At 23.6% G+C, this 21049-nt stretch overlaps 2 protein-coding genes across 16 annotated transcripts; one reads left to right on the forward strand and one right to left on the reverse strand.

The window, feature by feature from the left end:
* Positions 1-1598: 1598 nt before the first annotated feature.
* Positions 1599-10684, reverse strand: LOC551582 (maternal protein exuperantia). 6 transcript variants are annotated; one of them, XM_026445030.1, is made up of 7 exons: positions 4185-4321; positions 4028-4103; positions 3375-3679; positions 3021-3302; positions 2718-2910; positions 2494-2636; positions 1599-2338 (listed from the first exon to the last, which is right to left on the reverse strand). In XM_026445030.1, the coding sequence occupies exons 3-7, from the start codon at positions 3660-3662 to the stop codon at positions 2024-2026; spliced, it is 1221 nt and encodes a 406-aa protein (XP_026300815.1). In that variant the 5' UTR covers positions 3663-3679; positions 4028-4103; positions 4185-4321; the 3' UTR covers positions 1599-2023. The 6 variants fall into 6 exon arrangements, with proteins under 6 accessions (XP_026300815.1, XP_006560074.1, XP_623977.2 ...); XM_006560011.3 differs by lacking the exons at positions 4028-4103; positions 4185-4321 and adding an exon at positions 10329-10684; XM_623974.5 differs by lacking the exons at positions 4028-4103; positions 4185-4321 and adding an exon at positions 4663-4857.
* LOC100576803 lies at positions 4898-20821 on the forward strand. Of its 10 annotated transcripts, XR_001705625.1 has the most exons (6): positions 4898-4964; positions 5466-5570; positions 15216-15326; positions 16243-16456; positions 16537-16611; positions 17977-18673. XR_001705625.1 is itself a non-coding variant. In XM_026445034.1 (4 exons), the coding sequence occupies exons 1-3, from the start codon at positions 10829-10831 to the stop codon at positions 18233-18235; spliced, it is 594 nt and encodes a 197-aa protein (XP_026300819.1). In that variant the 5' UTR covers positions 10813-10828; the 3' UTR covers positions 18236-18256; positions 20675-20821. The 10 variants fall into 10 exon arrangements, 3 of the variants coding, with proteins under 3 accessions (XP_026300819.1, XP_026300818.1, XP_026300820.1); XR_001705620.2 differs by lacking the exons at positions 4898-4964; positions 5466-5570 and adding an exon at positions 5590-6126; XR_001705621.2 differs by lacking the exons at positions 4898-4964; positions 5466-5570 and adding an exon at positions 13668-14047.
* Positions 20822-21049: the final 228 nt, after the last annotated feature.

Here is a 21049-nt window from a genome sequence, read left to right on the forward strand (position 1 = left end):
TATTTGTGACGTCACGAATACCTCCTTATATATTATATATTCCTACTAACAAGTCAAAGCTTCTAGCGTCCAAACGCGAGATGGCGCCACGAGTATCGATTTGATTTCTTTATGCAATTTATGGACAAAATATAATTTATATTAACAATTTATACGAAAAAGAATAAGCACAGCATCAATTTTATGATATTTTGAAATATTTATTGAGAAGTAAATTTTAAACGAAAATTTAATTTTTTTAATGAAAATTTTTTTATAAAAAATCTTATCAAATTCAATCTTTCTCAAATTCAAATTTTAAGCGCAAATTTTAATATAAGTAAAATTATATTTTTAATGTTTAATAATGTGAAGGAAATTTTAAATAAATGTCATAATACAGTATTAAATTACATTATATATTTTATTTTATTTTTTCAAAAAATACTTATTAAGATATTAAAAAATGTTAAATAATTTTGCCTTTATCACATTCTTAATCATAATTTTTTTCTTAAAGAGATATATATTTATTTATATTTTGTTTATAATAGTTATATTTTATTACATTTTTAATTTAATAATTTATTAATTTAATTTTATAATATTAAAATATATAAATTTATGTATCTTTAAATAATAATCTGTGCATTTGTAAGTTTTTAACTGCAAAATATTTCTAAATTTCTTTTCTCAATATTTTAAAGATTTTAAATCAATTTTATACAAATATTTTTTAAAAATTACATTTATCATGTATCTAATTAGAAAAATTATAAATTTTCAGTATTATATACAATATATTTCTTTTTTAAAAGAAAATTTTAATAATAAAATAAAGTTTTGAACATATATCATGTTTAGAAGATTAAAATAAGAAAAAGAAATATCTTTTACATTTCTTATTAATTATATCTTATTAATTTCATTAATTAAAAATTCCTATATTCGACAAATTTTTTTCATAATATTTTATTTATACAATTAAGTTTTGCTCTAAAGAGATCTACGTCGATTTTCTTAATAAGTATATACTTCTTTAATCTTGTACGCAGTGCACCAGCCTGTTTACGCTTCGAGGCGTTTGGCATGCTTTATGGAAGTCCATAAACGGATACAATGGTCCACTGCATAGGCATTCATATATTTAATTCATTTCTGACTTTATCTCGATGGCTGCACTGAATCGAGATGCATTTTATAATAAAGAGAAATTACGCTGAAGTCATCCGATTGTTTTTTCTTTATATGAAAAAAATGCCGTTATTGCACCCATTTCAGAACATAAGATCGATATTGATATGTGGTTTAATTGTAAATTATAATTTGTAATTTCTTATAAATTAAAAAAGAAATGAAAGAAAGAAAGGAATAAAAATAGAACAAAATATTTAAGTTAATAATCGAACAAAGAATTACAATTCGAAGTCTTTATTTAATTGTTTAATTTAACAAAATTTAACATGTAAATGCAACATGATGCATCATTCATTTTATTAAATTTTTGAGGTACAAAAATATATATATATATTTTTCTTTAAATATCACTTATGTACTTTGTACGCAAATCTCACTAGCATTAAAAAAAAAAAAAAAAAAAAAAAAAAAAAAAAAAAAAAAAAAAAAAAAATGATATGCTAATCTCAGAAAATATGGAAAACAAAAATTCTGTAGCATTTGAATATATTTCTATGTCGACAGTCTCTAAACAATCACTTTTTATAACGTTAATCCGATTAAATAGAAATCAATGAGCATAAAATGAATTATTAAACTAAAAAAAATATAAACTAAAAAACTAATTAATGTGTTATTTGTACATAATTTTGTTAAATCGAGTTTTGTATCCTTTAAGGATACACTATCCTTTGTTATAACGAAAATAAAAACTTAAATACAATACTGCAACAAATAACACTCATACTTTATCACACTAGAATAACGTTATGATAAGAATGAACGGAATGATCATAAACTCTGTTACTGATAACAATATTGATCTTATAATTAGTTAAAAGGCACTGAAAAAAGAATCGTATAATTCTTATTCCTCTGCTATAAATGTACTATTCTCAGAAGATTCGGATTTTATTTTAAGTGGTGAATTAGGAGTAGTGCTGTCGGGAGTTTCGGTACCTGAATCACATTTATTATTATTTTCTCTATCGTCGTTAATATTAGAGTTTTTCATTTTTATCTGACTCTTGTCTCTTGATATTTTTAATTTGGATTTCTTATCAGGATCAAAATGACCTTCAAGAACGATCAGTACATCTTCTATTTTTTTTTCGTCAGTTGCAGTTAATTTTTCCTTAATTAATTTATCTAAGCCTTCTTTCTTTCCATTACTCCATGCTTCCTATATAATATTTAATAATAATTAAAAATTATTAAAATAATAAATTATTTACATTATCGTATTAATTTAATATTCAATATTAAAATTTCATTTATTTTTATAATATATAAAATAATTTAATTAAAAACAGTAATTTTATTTTAATTTATACAAACTTGTAACTGAGAATATTCTATTCCTGCTTCAGCAAGCAATCGTCGTAAAGGACTAGCATGTTGACGTTCTCGACGATTTACACGAAATAGAACTCCAAAAATAGGCCTTAAACTATTTTGTCGTTCAAATACTATTTTTAATTCTGAAACAAGATCATTATATTACATAATAAAATATTTCATATTCAAAATAGCTTTTAATTTCTATTGCATATTCATATTACCTGCATATTCTTGTTCTTCTATTTCTACTGGTTGAACAAATTCCCTAATAAATTCAACAGTATTTTTCATGGCACTATCACTATCACCACTGCCATCTGCTTCATTTCCTTTTGTAACTTCTAATGAACTTAAATGTTGTACTATTTGTAAAGCCAGGCATGCTCTATCTTTTGCATTGCCTAATTGTGTTTCCTTAAATTATAACAATTTTATATTAAAATAATTATATAAAGAAATATCTTCTTATTATTTAGAATGTAAAAAGTTCATGTATAATAATATTTTAAGAAAAATTTGCTAACTTGATTAAATAAACTTTGGGATAATGTCCTGAGAGTATATGCACGAACTGTGTTTGCACATTTTACTTCAGCAATATTAAATCCATTTGCAAAGCCTTTTACAATTTGTTTAAATCTTTCCAGAAGATTATATTTTTTTAAAGACTCAATTAACATAGCAGGAATAACTTTACGTGGTTCATGATAAACTAATATTATACCATCTGCTGCATCTCCTCTTATAGAGGAAAGCCATGTTATAAAATCTGTTAATGCAGACACTTCACTTTTAGTTTTTAATGCCTATATAAAAATATAGGATTTAATATGATTAAATATAAAATATTAATTCTTTAATATTGATAAAAATTTTACCTTATTAGTTTTATTATCTTTAAGTACACGAAACTTGCCAATAGTTACTATTTTCATATTATGTCTTTTCATAGCTGGAGGATTAAGATCTTTATATGGCATTACATATTGAGAATATGAGGAACTAGGTGTATATCCAGCTATTTGACATATTTCATCTATAACTTTTTTGCCCGTAGTATCCATATCCCAACCAACTAAACGATAATTGCCTGGACCAATACCCACTGCAGAAGGTTTTCTTGATGGGTTGGATTTTCCATTTTCCATTATTGTTGATGATACCATTTTTATAAATTAAAAGTCTGAAAATGCATAAAAATTTCTATAAAATAATTTTAATTTAACTTATATAAGATAAAAAAATAATATATCAATATTAATTTTATCAATAAAATTAATAAATTAATTAATAAATAATAAATGTATTATATATATATATTATATATTTCATGTATATATACGAGACAAATTAAATATAAATAACTAAAAATATAAATACTAATAATATAAAAGTTACAATATTATATATTATTTAATTAATTTTATTATTATAAAATATATATATTTTAAAATAATAGCAAAATGTATACATCTTTGTATAATCTATGTATGTAACTTAAGTTTTTCTTTAGCAAATGTTTGGAACGAACACTCAGTTTTTGTACAAGGGCGAGATATTTTGGTACATGCGTAGAGCAGATTATACATGGTATCGGCAAGGTCGACCTTGAAATTCAATACAATACACAAATACTTCAAAACACGAAAGATTAATAATTGAAAACATAACTATTAATATTGTCTTACCTTCTGGAATTCACTTACAAATTATTTTTCGAAAATTATTTTATATCATATCTTATACGTAATGATTTCTTTTATGTCACGTAAAAGAGATGCCAAGAACGAAACGACAAAAATATTAATCAGAAATAAATACACAGACTCACGTTTTGTAAATCTATTAGTATTATTATCGGGAACGAGAAATTTTGCATGAGAATAATGTTACGCCATCAACGACGATGAAAAAATAACAGTCTAACAGCTGGTATCTTGTTTTGCATAAGTGCATTTACCAGTAAGGAAACTGAATGTTGCATGAATTTTTGCTATTCCGTGACGTCTATGCAACACGCATTACACATCAGCTTGCGACGAATCATGTCATGTATGTAAAATAGATATTTTCATCACACGTGGATCTATTGCAATTCATGAATAGCCTCGATTTCGATATTTTCGTTTTCATTAATTCAACATCAGATTCACTACGCTCACTCACCAATTCACGTGATTTTGCAGTTCCTTTTTTTTTCACGTTTTTTTCTTATTATGATGATTGAAACAGACGATAGCACTATAAATCCTTTGTAGATACTGGAAACTACTGGAACGCAACTAGATTCGTTTGAACACACGTGCGAGATTGGCAGTAAACCGCCCGCTCGATGATCTGCGCATGCGTTCTTGATCGTAAGTCACGTGGTTCTAATGTCACTATTGGTGAAGGAAAGACTGGCAATTGTAGTTCTTCTAATACAGTAGATCTTCTGATACAGTACGCGATCAAATCGAAACGTTTGTGTACGCATTTGTTTCTTATATTTCAATATAATTATTTGTAGATCTAAATTTTATCAATTATATACGATTAATCATTGCAGAAAAAAATAAAGAATTGATTAATTTCCTCTATTGAATTGTAGAGTATTTACATTGCAATTGTAATGATTTTTTTAGATAATGATTTATCTATTGTTATAATATCATTATTATAATAGAATATAATAGAATACAATAATAATATAGAATTATAATTTTTTTTTTATAACATTTTTATCATATTGAAAGAAGAATCGTGATAACCTTTATGATGAAAATTTTTTTCAAAATTAAAGAAACGATTCACACTTTCAAAGAAAATTGAACGTGATCAAAATAATGAACAATCAAACAGTAAAAATATTAATTTTGTACACTTTTCGAATTATATTGTTTATATAATTTATATAAAAAATAAATAATAATTTAATCGATTTAATTACATCATTTTCCTTTATGTTATTTTCTATTCAACATTGATAGGTGGAAATTTATTCGAAATGAACCAAGAATGCTGTTGCAATTACGGCGTTCTAAAGATACGCATGTGTCATTCATATTTAATATGAAAGTAGCTGTATTCTAATGGTATGTAAAAGGAATTCACACATATCCATATTAAATATATTAAATATATGTTCAATATTGTTTCCGAATCGAATTCTAAATTGAAAATTCATTTATAAGTGTTAAAATTCATTGATGTGAAATGATGAGAATCATCGATGCTTCTTATTTATTGTGATGAATCTATATATCTATATAAAATTCCATTTGCACGTTGCACTTTGGTTAAAATTGTTGACGGTAGCGATAAATTGGCATGTAGCTTATCTTTCGTTATCTGTTATTTATCCTTTTTTAGAGGTCCGCATGCTTTGTGGCGCTGATAAATTGTTTCAACTGGGTCATACGTTCGCTACGGTTCGTTTTTGTCTTTTCATTTATCCGTGGAATTTCTACCGTGCCAGTTGTTCCAAATTTATCGAATTCTCCGCGGTATTTAACGCGAGAAAATTGAAAGGCGAGCCGCACACGGTCAACTATCACTGCATTTTTTCGTGTGATTAAATTCCCATTATGATGCAACTTCACAATATACACACGTTTCTGTATAATATTAGAAGAATAATTATCTAAACTGGTAATTACTATTATTACGTTAATGCACATATTGTACAGTAAGCCGAATATTGTTATTATTTATTATCATTTGTTTTTTATATCTACATAAGTAATTTATCATAACAGCATTTCGATGGTTTTCAATTTCGTGGTGTTAATTTGAGATCAAATAAATTTATATTTATTTTTGTCTATGATAAATTATTAAAGAATTTTTTTATTGTGATATTGTAATTTATTAAGTCTTTTTTATTTTTATAATTATTTTAATAAATTTATATTTATTATGAATATAAATTTAATATCTATTCATTTTTAAAAATTTTTTCATTTTTACAATTGTCTGCAATAATTGTATTCTTCATACATATTTATTTCTTTCATATATATTTATTTTATTTTATTATTATTGAAAAAACCAATAACTATAGAAACATTTTCACATATATAATTTAATTTAGAAAATTTTTATTTATATATATTTATTAGTTTATGCTTGAGGAAATTGTTTATTTTATACATGTTTATAAATATGTTAATATTAAAATTAATATTCAAAAATATTTATGGAAAGATATAACTTAATAATGTTAAATTAAGTTAAATGAATTAAATATTATTTTAATTATAAATGAAATCCACTTCAGAGTCAATTGTATTATTTGTTGTTGTATTATTTGTTGTTAGAGTTATTAGCATATTACATAAATTAAATTGTTCATAAATATTTTGATCATATTTTAATAACAAAAATGAAATATTTTGCACCAATATAATAAGTAAATATTGAATATGTATTTGAGAAACATTCATAAAAAAAATGAATATTACATATATTGAAGATAAAAATTTTAATTAGGAAAATTATTTTTTCTTCAAAAAATAATGAATAAAATTTATTTTTATTTTCAGTATAAATGATATAGTAAGTATTAAAAAGAATAATTTTTAAAAATTTTGAAAATACTTTTATTTTATAATGAATGTTTTATCTGAAACTTATGTAAATATAGATTTATAGATTTAAAATTATGAAAAAAATTATAACAAATGAAAGATTAAATTTTATGCATATGTATAAGTTATAATAAATATGGGTAAGTCAAAATTAAATATCAAAATTGTAATAATAAAAAAAAAATTCCCGAATTTTATGAATTTTGTCATGAATTTTGTCAAAATGAAATTAATCTATTATAGTTTTACCTACGCCTGAAAGCTTTTTTCCAACCACCGTCACATTCGCTTTTTACAATATGTGGCAAAGCAAAATCTCATGTAAATAGTAAAAACCATTAAAGCGCGTTTGGAACATTTCACGTTCGTGGATCAGTTAATATTCGAGCTTGGTTTTGCTATTTGTCCACGTGACAGTTTCATATCTACTCTCTGATGGAATATGTGATACTGTGAAATTTGAATGAAATGTAGTCTAACAAGAATTGATCATTTTTATAGTAAATATTAATAATCAGTTTAATAATCACTATAAATGCAATTGATATATAATATGAATAAATATTTTAGAAGAAGAAAAAAAGAAAAAAAAAAGGCGAATATCGAAAGGCAAAGATCAAATTTATATTTTATTAGATAATTTTTTTGAAATGTATTACTATAATGAATATCATATTCAAATATGACGATTGCTTCGAAGAGAATTTCGACAATAAAAAAAAAAAAGAAAAAAAAAAGAGATGGACGAAAGAATATTGAAACATCTTGATAAGTTGATTAGTATTCAACCTAGCTTCGGCAAACGTAAAATCGATCATCTCTGTATCTCTAGCGTGTGCACTTTCTATCTCGACTAACAGAAAAAAATAATGTTTCATTGAAATTAAAAAATAGTAAGGAGAAAATGAAATACGATATGTGTACATAAATTTCAATGGAAATTGAAAAAAGCACTTTCTGAAAAAAGAAAAAAAAAATCACATTTTTTTTTTATACTTACATCATCATTATACTATTATATTGATAAATTAAAAAAAATACAATAATAATTTTTTTTAAATTTTTCTAAGAAAATTTTCGCATTAATTTCTTTAAATCAATACAATTTCTTTAAATTATTTACATTAGATTCATTTTTAAAAATTTCAAATAAATAATGGAGAATGTAAAATTTTAATCATATTCTAATTTTGTCATAATATATATTTATAATTCAATATTAAAACAATATTTATTTATTACTATATCATATAAATGAAATATATAGATTTTATAAATTATGCAGTTTCAAGAAATTAGAAAGCAACAGCTAACAGCTATCGAGATAAATGGTACATCAAAATTCAGTATGGAGGATGACTATAAATGGAGAATATCGGGAAACGAATTTTAGATTCACACGTTTGCTCTTCATTAATATTCAGTCTATCACCCACAAATGTAATAGAGTCATTGGCAAACATTGTACGAGAGATAAAAGTAGAAAAGAGATTAATTAAATGCGATCGTTTTAAAATCCTGAAAAAATTTCTTATTAAATTAAGATTAGCAAAATTAAATTTATATATACAGAAACAAAAATAAAATAAATAATAAAAAGTAAAATAAATGTGAATGACAGTTTGATTTCTTGATTGAATTAAATGATATCTTATTTGAGTTAATTAATCGAAATAAAATATGTAATATTCATTATATATTTTTGTGAATGCGTGAAATAATGAGGAAATTGTCATTTTTTGATACAGTTGGCAATGTTAACATAATAAAATTCACAAGATCTATTCAAAAGCATAACATTAAATATTAAATAAAAAAAAAATATGTTTATTATTTATTTATATAAACTAAAAACAATAATTCTAAATAAAATTTGCTTGGAATATATTTAATATTATTTATTAATTTTACTGATTGTCAATGATTTATGGATGGAAATGTATATCACATGTATATCACAAATACATTTTATACATTCATTTCACGTATATGTATCTCCTTATAGAAATACCATGAGCATGTACGTTTCTAGAGTTCATTCAGACTTGTATTTCGCATGAAACCGAATTTCAACCACAAACAACCACTCAGTCCGTTCTGCACTTGTCATTCACACAAAATGCATGATAAGCTCATTCATATCTGACATTCGTGAAATTCATTCACCCCCGTCGTATAGAGTAACTCATATAACCTGTTAGTCGATATGCTAGTATAATTAAGTATGCCAATCATAATATTGAAAAAAAAAACTATTAAAAAAGATTTTATTATTTATATTTGTAATTTATATTGATAAATACTAAAAAAGTAGATAAAATAATATGAGAATATTAAATTTAGATGCATATCGTAATAATCAATTATTTTTTAATTATTATTATCAATAAAATGATTAGTTTTTTAAAGTTTTTGAGATAAGCGATCAAGATTAAATTTTCTTTAAATAATTAAAAAATATCAAACAATAAAATTATACTATTTAAAAATAATACTATTCAAATATGAAAGATCTTTAAATCGATTTCTTTAATAAAAGAACAAAAAAATATTTTCTTAGAAATTTCAGTATTAATTAAATTTTATAATTTAAATTGAATAAAATTTATTTATTCAATTTAAATAAAAATTATTGTTTTACTTCTTATCATAAGAAAGAAAGAAATTAATTTTATTTTATTATTTTAAATTTTTAATTATTTTTTTATTTAATTATCTAATATTAAAAGAATATTTAAATAAAATTACTTACATCATTTGTCTACAAAATAATGTATTGATTTTTATATTTTTTTCAATTTACATATTTTTAAAAATTTTTTTTACTTGGCTTGGTCTTAAAATTTTTCTGAAAACATCTTTTTATTAAATACAAAATACAACAAAGTATTTGCATTTGTTTTCAGACATTTCATGCATTCATTCGTTACTATATACCATGTTAATATATGAATTTTATAAATAAATCGCTTTTTTAAATACAACTGTACAACATATATTAAATATTCCAAGACTTATTTAAATAAATAAAACAATATACATCCATTTCATTACGAAATATTTTTTCAAGTATACAACATGTCAAACTTATAAACGAAATACACACACATAATACACATAATCAAAATCATTTTTCTTTCCTTTCACAATGATTTCACTAAAAGATCGAAATGTCCACCGGAACAAAAGTTTTATTTATCTTAATTTAACCACACTGCACACAAAGAATAATCGAAAGAGGTTCTGAATAAAAGAAAGACTCACAATACTGAACAATCTCGTCGTGAATCCCGTCTGAGAGAAGAAATTATTTCACCGTTGGCTCCCGATCGTTCTTTTTTGCGATGGATCGACTGGGATGATCGGTCGTTAAAAAACGATTCTTCGTCGCGGTTGCGCCGCGTACGTGACACTTTTTTTCCCGCGATCTCGATCCTTTCTGTTCACCGTGACGCCTTCGTAAACGCCGTGAAATGTAGACAAAAGACCGTTGACTCGACACTCGACGCACAGATCCCGATAGTCTATTGTTTTTCCTTCGTTTTCGGCTTTCCCTAGGATATTATCTTTATCTCATTTCCGCGCGTTATTTTTCGTTCTTCTTTTGTTTCACTGAAGGTAGAATTTCCTATAATTGTCAAATGACATAGTATGTCTAATATATCAGTTACATGTACTCATGTATGTACTAAAAATAACCTACACGTGGCGCTGGCGTATAGTTAAAAATATTTGAATGCATATCCAAACCATTTTTTGGTTATATGGAATACCGCCTTAAGCTTTCGCTAATTGACGATGATGAGACGTCCCTCTTTGTATCTGTCGCAATCAACTTTGCTCATGTTCGATTCGGTAGTCACGCTTTCGCTGATAACATAGCATTGCAACAAGATAGCGTGAGATTTGCACGTACCTGCAACGTGTCTGATATACGAGTGATTTGTGGTGAACAAGTGATAAGGTTGCATTTCTTGCATGTGTATAGGTGTGATTTTTGATGCGCAGCAAGTAAAATATAGATGAAATTATTGAATTGGAATTTTTAAATTTTCCAATGGAATGATTACTTTGTAGTATAATTTTAATATAAATTAAATTTTGATTGATTAGAAAAATTGATATATGTTGAAAAATAAAAATGTAGAAAATTCAAAGTAGTAATAACCTTAATTCAAAGTATAGATAAGATATTAAATCTAATGAAACATATTTAATGAATTCGTATAATTGTAATATTTTATGAAATTATAGAGGAAGATTATTATTGTATGGTAAAATTCAGCATAAATTTAATATGTAAAAATATTTCTTTTTGATGTACTTTTTTACTATGATGTAAATGGTTCACAAATATATTCATTTTTATACTTTTATTTTATTTGACAATCGAAGAATATAATTTAATTTATTATTGAGATTATCATTTCAATAAAAAAATTTCAATTTATTTTTATATTTCAACTAAATAGACTTTTTACGTTTTTATTATTATAAAAAATGTTATGATTAAAAATATATTAAAACTAACCTAAAATAATTCATTTTATAGCTATAAATGATATCAATTTTATTTTTATCGATGATATGTTTTCTACATTTTTAACAAGAAAAAGTTTCTTGTTATCAATAAAGTAATTTTTTATTATATTAACAGATTAAAAATATAAAAAAAAGATACGTTGAATATGAACAAGATTATATTCAATACATATCAATATCATTTAATACATATATTTTAATTTTTATTAATTTAATTTTTTATAATAAATTTTAAAAAAGATAAATAAAATTAATATGAATTTTCATTTTCAACTATATTATTTATAAATTTGACAGTTCTTTATATATTAGAAGTTTGATAAATTATATAGTTATCGTTGGAATAAAAACTTTACAACGTGATATACATTATTGAATGTGATAATAGAATTTGTGTACGATATTACGTATTGTGTGATAAGCATGCAACTCGTGGAATTGCAATGAAGTGATAAGATCGTCTCGCGTTATGTACTTATATTGAATTTTTTCGTTTTGAGTGTTCCTCGAATTTCTAATATTGTTATACATAATGTTTGTTTGAAGAAAATACTATGGATATAATTTTAATATTTATGTATTTTAAATTGGTAGATAATTTTTTAAATAAAATTTATAAATTTTTTAAATATAATAATAATATAATATAATAAAAATGATAATAATGAAAAATATAATAAATAAAATAATATATATAAATGAATAAAATAATATATAGTAATTTATAATAACATATATAATAAATTTTTGAACATTGATTATTAAATTTTTAATTTTTAATAATAAATAATTTATTTAATATATGATTATGGGATTCTCAGTTTTAAATATAGAAAGTTGTTTTTATAATCAAAGAATATATCACTATTAGCATATAAGAGTTTAATATTCTAATTAATCACTTGATAATGAAAGAATAAAAAATTATTATACAATTGATAAATCCTAAATTTACAAGATAAGAAAATATACAAATTATTTGTATATTTTAATTTCTAAAAAATTTAAAGAACTAAATATCCATAGACAAAATATGAAATAATACATTATTTAAATTAACATGATAACATGACTTATAATCCAGGACATGCAAGGGTTTATCTATTAATTTATTATAATAATCTCGTTATTCGATAATGAATGATTTTATCCTTTGTTTTTACTTTTTTCTTTCTGTCTTTTTTTAAATGCATTTTACAGTTTATTTAATATCATATTACAATTATATAAATGACAACTTGAAAATGTCATGCTTGTATGTCATTTGTTTGATAATATCATAAGTTGTGAGAACTAGTTAATTGATAAGAGTGTCGGTTTTTTAGTGATTTATGATATGTTTCTCGTAAAAATGCATGTTTTGCGTGTGGAAATGTGAAAATCATATCTGACATTTAAAAATCATGTACTTACATATATATATATATATATATAAATAGATATAATGTTGAATTATAATTTGTTGTGTAGGTGAATTTGTTCGTTCATGTAACAAAATTTTTTCGTGAAATATTTCAAATTTCTACATTAATCTTACGAAATGAAAATTATTAGCATTATCTATTTAAGAAACAAGTGCAATTATATTTTGTAATATAAATACATTTATGAAAAAAATTATATAATAGAATAATAGATATTATGTAAAATTTTTAGTATCAAACTGGGATAACTAAATTTGATTAAATTGAATTTTGCTGTTTTTTACTTATTCTTTATTTGATTTCTTTTTTATAACTAATCATACCGGTTCTTTCGTGTTAAATAGATTATCTCATATTTCTTAGAAGAAAATATTGATTTTGTAGTATTTATTTAATATTTATCTAGATGTAAAGGTCAATTTTTTTTACGATAATAGGATAAAGATTTCTTCTATCTTGAATTCCACATTTATATATAGATAGAATTATAATTTTATTTAATGCATGAAATTTATAAAATGAATTACATATATTAATGTTTAATGAAATCATAAAATAACAGTTTAAAAAAATATTAATTTATTATATAATCTTATTATTAAATAATCTATCCATAAAAATTTAAATTTGTTCTTTACGGAAAAAAAAAATATATATATGTAATGAAACTATTACAAATCTTAGAATCAGTATAATAATCATTCAATTTACATAATGAAATAATTATAACTTACATGAACACTATCACAATTTCATACACAAATATTTATATCACGCAAATAATTACGTATTTTTATTTATCGTAACGACAAGAATTTTATTAAATATATCTTAATAAAATTTCAAAAGGTTATACTTCGAGATCTACAGCTATTTAACTCAGCAACAGCGAATAGCGGTTAACACGCACATTACGAAACACGATATATGAAATGTAATTAAAAATATTAGAAACACCTATTAAAGTCGTTTGCTGTGCAGTAGCAATTAAATTTCCATAATACGAAACGATAACAGGTAATAGTTTCAGTTGTTTTCGAAAACATTTCGAAAAGTTTTGCATTAAGATTTATAAATAACGTTGATTCTTTTGAATTCAGGCAAAAATGCGTTCTTTAAATAATAATAATTATAATATCAATAACGATATCATGCGGTAAATGTAATTATCGAAAATAATATTATTCTCATTAATAATTATAGCAGAAACGATTAACAATGTTTGTACATATATTACGCGTATGAATATTAAAATTAATTAAAATTATAAGAACGATTATGATTCGTAATGGTGTGATAAATGAATACTAGAACGCGATATCGAGATACATCATGTTACGTGGTAAACAGTAGGACAATGCGTTTCCTTTGTAAATGCATTCTAATTCTGGGAACAAATTGGTGCTTTTAGCGACATTAAAACGAGCCCATTAATCGTATACTTGATACATTTCGTGTACCTCGAGTTGCATAATAATGACACGCGGATATAAATTTACGTTTCTACCGAAGAAACGTATAATTTGTAATCCAGGCTGCATATGCGTACGTTGAGATTTACGGAATAAATTTAATCGAATGATGACAGAATTTTACGAAAAATGCATTTCTTTTCTTTTTTTGGTGTATACAAATAAATGCAATGGAATGAATTAAGTTTAAATTTTTATCAATATATTATAGATGGAAGTATAATATGATGTATTAAATTATGGAAAATTATATTCATCAATGAAAATTTTTTTAAATAATCAATCTTTTCTCTTTGTTATAGATCAATTCAATTATATCAAATGCATTTTATAAAATTTTAATTTTCCACCAATATAAGTAATAGAGTAGGGAAATTATAGATATAATTTTAATCATTGAGTTAGATTAAGATTTTCCACAATAATTGCACAAATGTTTAAAAAATTTTTTAAATTTTTTATAATCAAATATTTATAATTTCTAATATTTATATTATTGGTAAAAGCTTTATGAAGTTTCACAATAAAAATTTAATCAAATTATTAGGTAATATGACTTAGCATACAATTTTTATTTTTATTTTAAATTCTTAGTTATAAAAAAAAAAATAAAAATGGATTAAATCAAAACAATATTTAACAATACCTCTTTTTTCTTTAATATATAAAAATATGATAAAAATTTTGAGAAATTTTTAAAATCTCTGTTCCAGAAATAGCATCATAATCTTCGATCAGCTGCAGAAAGAATTCTCCAGGTTTTATTCTACGTTCAATCTGCAACAACGAAGAAATCGTTCATCCTTCTCTCCTTTTTTACAAAGGTAGGGTGTTCCTACTTTTCTTTTAATTAAAAGTAGTTACCAGCACAGCCCAAGTCAATTCAAACAGAAACTTTAATCACTTCACGACCAGTGTGGATTTTAAAAGAAAGTTGTGATCTTTGATCAATTCAAGAGGCGGAAAACTTTCCGTTTCGCGTCATTCGCAACTGTTCGCACAGTCGACGCTGACTGATTTATCGCTCGCGTTCTCCTCCGATGTTTTGACGTGCAAAATTTGCTTTTCGTACACACATAGCAATTACTGTATGAATTCATACTGATTTCAATATCAATTTTAAAATAAGAACGGTGAAATATATTATTTTCATGACAATTTTTTAATGCATGAATTTATCATATGACTTAATAGTAAATTTTCATGAAGTGATTTTCACAGTTTTTTTCTTTACAATTATTTATATTAGAAATTTTCATTACTTGTTTATTTTAATATAAATTTATTATCTAGTAATGGAAATAACTTATATCATTCATTCAAAAAAAGAAAATTGCATCTTGCTAAAAATTGCTCTACATTTTATTATTTTTCATCACTTTTATTCCATAAGAAACCATTCACATTCCATAAGAAACCATTCACATTCTTTGGTGAAGTCTCACCGATACCATCTTTCAATGTTTGTAGAAGATATAAATTCTTTCTTTGAAAAAATGTGGAACGAATCTCATTTTTTTTTAAATTTAAATTACAATGATAATATAAAATGAATATGATGAATCAGTTTTTTAATAAAGTACAATTTCAAAATAATATACTGACGTTATACAAATGTTGATCTCTTATTTAATATTATTTCACGTTTAAAATATGTTTTCATAAGTTATCAAATATTCATAAATACATCTTGTAAAAACATAGTCGCTTATACCTGATCTTTTTCAACTTATTTTTCAGAACTCAAGAAATTTTTCACACACCAATTAATCGATATGATGGTTTTCATCCAAAGACAAACCGATTGTTGCATTTAATTATGAGAAAAGACAAACATGCTTGTTTGTTATTATCGACTTGTATAAGGGATGCAGCATGTTGCACGTTATGGTATAATTAGCACGCGACGTTGTACACATATTCTAATGTGTACAATGTGCTTCTTGGAGTGTGGGTGTGTATATACCAGCTTATCTAATTACACAACTGGTAATATCGTACCTGGTGGAAAATGATACCTAACCCTTGTTTCAGTTTTAACGTCCAACGTTGGTTCACCGGTTTACTTAATTTTCGTACTGCGAAAATTTGTCCAAAAGATGTCCAATGGTACATGAAAAACATGAATATCTCTACGTGACTTTCTTATCTTTCATATCATAAATTTTGTTCAATATAAAAGTTAAAATTATATTTTAAATTGATAATTTTTTGTTATTAATAGTTTAGAAATTTCTTTTTCTAATAGAAAGTAATCAGGATATTTTGTATGATAATTTACAATTAATAATAGTTGATGATTAGATTCTTTTTCATCAATTTAATAATTTTAATTAAATCAATTATAATTTGTAAAATTTGATTGAAAATTTGATTATTCTTATTTTTTTATTTTATTTCTATAAATAAAACTTTATGGAACAAAATTTATTAATATTATTAAAGTAAGTTACGGCTTGTAAAATTTTAAAATATAAATACGACAGATAATAAAACTACGAGAACAGCATGAAATAGTTTTTACTACATTTCTCTCGTTTCTTTAAAGCAGCGATTCAAAATCCTATATATGTTTTTATAGCTTTCTCGTTTTTGTTTTTCCGGATTGCGTTTTTCGATATGAAAAGATTGCATCAAATTTTTATTGAACGAGCATAGAGTGTGATGTTCACGAGAAAAAAGCTGTGAAAATTATAACAGATCTCAGTTTTTTAAAAAAGAGGAAGTATTCAATTACAAAAATTGTATTACATGTAAAAAAGGTTGATATAAATGTTTTTCATAATTTTTCAAGAATATTATTCACCAAATCTCTTTTCAGTTTATCTCTTTTCATTATCTGTTTTTATGTTCATATTTCTTTTCATCAAATATTTGCTCTTTTAAATTTTATGAATTTATCTGAATTACTATCTTTTTTTTTTTCATTTATTTTATTTTATTGTGTTATGAAAGACTTGAATCTCAAATATTCATATATACAATATTCTCCATTATAATTCAATTTTCTACCAATTATTTCTACATCAAATAAAGTCTAATTTTTTGATTTTCATTCTATATAAATTAAATATTATTCTATTTCTTTTTTTATTAAGAAAAAAAAACAAGTTCTTTTTCTTCTGGTCTAATAAATATATTACATTAATAAATATTCTAAAATGAATTTTAAAAATTTTCTTCACTATAAAATTCTTATTTTATACATAAGGTGAATAGTTTCTATATATAGAATATATCTTTCGAATATTGGAAATATGTAAACAAGACTAGTAACAAATATTAAACGGTAGAAAGTTGACAGATATTCCATGGTGTCGTCAACGAGTCATATTGCTAGATATGAAATTTCTGCAAATATTCCTTGTTACTATCATAGAATCCATTATCAAGAATCTATATTATAGACTAAATAATCTTTCTAATGATCAAACCAAAATTTTAGATAATATATTTCTATTGTTATTATTTCAGAATTGAGATTTATCTGAGAATATCTAGAAGCGATAGAAACGTAGAGACAAATCGTGGTATACCCTCGTTAAGCTTCGTGGCCACTTTGAACGGTGTTGATCTTCTCCACGCAAGCTGGTCATCTCTACAGCCTGTGCCAGGCACATTGTCGACATGTCGTTACTCGGCTCCTGGTCACCACGTGGATTTTATGCGATTTTACTCACACAATTACCGCACAGCACTCCAGAAATCTGTGGTTTTTGTGGTCGATCGTTAGGACTACCGGCCACTTGTTCGTGTAATTAATTTGATTACAATTTATATTCTTGCGCTTTTTTTTTTTTTTGGTTCTACTTTTCTCCGATTTATTAAACTATCTGTAAGTAAACACTTAATTATAATACTGATCTGTTTACAAATACTACAATATATTTTGATTTCTCTAATTTATATTATCATAATGTTTCATGTTACATTAATAATATCATTGTACATACAGTTTACAACGAAGTATGTTCAATGAATTCTTCATCCTGAATGTATCATATTTATTAATTATTTCGTATTTCACTAATTTAAATGTCATGAATATTGATTGATTGCTTGATAAATGTTAATGAAATTAATTAAGTGACAAATGTGATAAAAAGATAATATTTAAATATTTTGTATCTATCTATTAAATATCTAATAAATATCTATTTGATTTTCTGAGAAAAAATTGCAAAGCAAGTATTATCTATAATATTATTTTTAAATTAAAGAAAAATTAAATTTATTCGATATAAATACGATGTTGTTCCTCAAGAGATTAATCAAGAGTCAGTTCTCCATCCGTGTCTTGTTGAGACAAACGACTCGAAACGGGTTCTCTCTTCGTCAACGTGGTTCACCACGATTGTCTAGTTGGATTCGAAATAGGAAAAACGAGCCTCATTAGCTGCCTCGAGCTCGACGTTCTTCTCTCACTCAACGACATGAATAGTTCCTTATATTTTCAGCAGGGAAACGGAATTGTTCGATTCGATAGAAAATTCTGGATCTCGGGAAGCTTGAAATGGAACGATTCATTTTTTTTAAAATCGATTACGAAATTTTATTACGAAATCGATTTCAAATAGAATAGTCTTTTGAGCGGAGATTGAGATATTTTTATATAGAAAACTATTGATTTAATTTTAAAATACTTTATATCGTAGAATTCCCTATAAAAATTAAATATTTTATTATTTTATCTGAGAATATCTAAACTAGAGAATTTAATAATAATTAAATAAATTATCGATAATTATTAGATATAAATATAATATGATGTGTGAATATAATAACATTAAATATCATATCTATTGTTGTTTAATTCAGTAATAATATCGCATATTATCATTGAATTCATATTACATAATAAAACTTATTATCCTTCTTCAAGTATGAGAAAAAAAAAGCTTTGATTCTCGTTATTACGTGGGAAAAATCAGAGTCGAAGGAGCCAATAAAAGGCGATTCATGTCTGAGCAAAGTACGAAAAACTCTTCTGATTCTTAACGTCACATTTCTTCTCTTCGAGTTTTTTTTCTTCTGTTAATGAATTTAAAGTAGAAATAAATCTAATTAAACAGAAAGATGAAAATATGAATATTATTTTGATATTCATCGAATTTTTTTTTTAACAATGAATATATTGTAATAATTAATAGTTTATTATACTTTCTAATTCGAACAAATTTCCAATGAAAAAATTTTGATGTACATATGTATGTGAATATCTCACTCATCTCTTTATTAATTATATGCATGTCTGTTGGTAATTCATTATATCAAAATTATGGAAATATCTGAAAATTTAAAAATATGTTAATGAAAATTTTTAATAATAAAGTTATAATAATAAGATATAAAAATTATTTTTCTTTTTTGCAGAAAGTATTTAATATATTTTTCTTCAATTTGAATATTCATAATTAAAAATTGATACATTCCAAACCATTCTTACCTTGATTCATGATGTTTGATGCAAATCAAACGTACACTGTTCATTTTCCATTTCCTATTTATTATGCGTAAATTAAATTGAAATTAATGTCATTAAGTATGTATCTGCGGAAAAATAAAAATATTTATTTCAAATTCTACATTGATAAAAGTTTTATCTATATTATATTTGATCAGAAATTGTATGTAAATCTAATAGAAATTTGATATTATTTAAGTACTTCACATTAAATATATATATAAAATTAAAATATATATTTGCTGTTTAAATTATTAATAATTTTTTTTTTGTAAAAATATTGATGGTACTTCTTGTTTAATGAAAAACAAAAAAGGAAGGAAAGAAACAAAAGAAACTTATTAAGGAGATGATATCATTTACAATTAATGTCGATGACATCATGTTTCTTTCTTGCTTGCTTACTTGTATAATCATTTTGTCGACTTTTTACAAAAGAAATTTGCATGATTTGCTCGTAGCATAAAATGTCTAACATCGAAAATTTTTCCTTTTAAAGATGATGATAAAGATTGATAAAGATTTTTATATCTCATCATCCAGGTTAATTATACAATAGAAAAATTTAATGCAAGAAAATTACTATATTTAAGAAAAGTAAAATAAAAAAAAATGTATTGAAGATTTTTTATAGAATTAAAAATTTGGTATTATATCATAATATTTTATTATTATGAACTCATGAACATGACTGTGTTTTATTTTTAGATTTGATGTGGGTGTTCATATATGTGCTAATATATGAATCATACATTTCTGCAATATCTTAATGAGATTCAAACTTGGAAAGTGTACGATGTATCATATTATTACAAAATTATTTTTTAATGTAAAATTAATTAAAAATAAAAAAAAATAAAAAGTTATTTCAATTAATGAACGAAGCAAAAAAGTGTTGAAAAATTATTATCACAAAATAAGTAAAGTAAGTAATCAAATTATTTATTTTGTTATTTTGAAATCTTTATATTATATTTTTTAATACATTCACAAAACAATAATATAAATATATTCGTTTAGATAATTTTAATTTTTTAGTTTGTTTCTTATCGTTTAAAATAATATTTTAATACACTATGTCAA

The sequence above is a fragment of the Apis mellifera genome, linkage group LG14, assembly GCF_003254395.2.
Source record: "Apis mellifera strain DH4 linkage group LG14, Amel_HAv3.1, whole genome shotgun sequence".
Lineage (NCBI taxonomy): Eukaryota > Metazoa > Arthropoda > Insecta > Hymenoptera > Apidae > Apis > Apis mellifera.

Coding starts and splice junctions, on each gene's coding strand:
- LOC551582 (XM_006560011.3), bottom strand. CDS start 3,662: ATGGTATCATCAACAATAATGGAAAATGGAAAATCCAACCCATCAAGA. Junction 2,911..3,020: donor CCCAAAGTTTATTTAATCAA/GTTAGCAAATTT, acceptor TTATAATTTAAG/GAAACACAATTAGGCAATGC. Junction 2,339..2,493: donor TAGAATATTCTCAGTTACAA/GTTTGTATAAAT, acceptor AATATTATATAG/GAAGCATGGAGTAATGGAAA.
- LOC100576803 (XM_026445034.1), top strand. CDS start 10,829: ATGGAATACCGCCTTAAGCTTTCGCTAATTGACGATGATGAGACGTCC. Junction 11,053..15,215: donor CATTTCTTGCATGTGTATAG/GTGTGATTTTTG, acceptor TCTCTGTTCCAG/AAATAGCATCATAATCTTCG. Junction 15,327..17,976: donor TTCTCTCCTTTTTTACAAAG/GTAGGGTGTTCC, acceptor TTATTATTTCAG/AATTGAGATTTATCTGAGAA.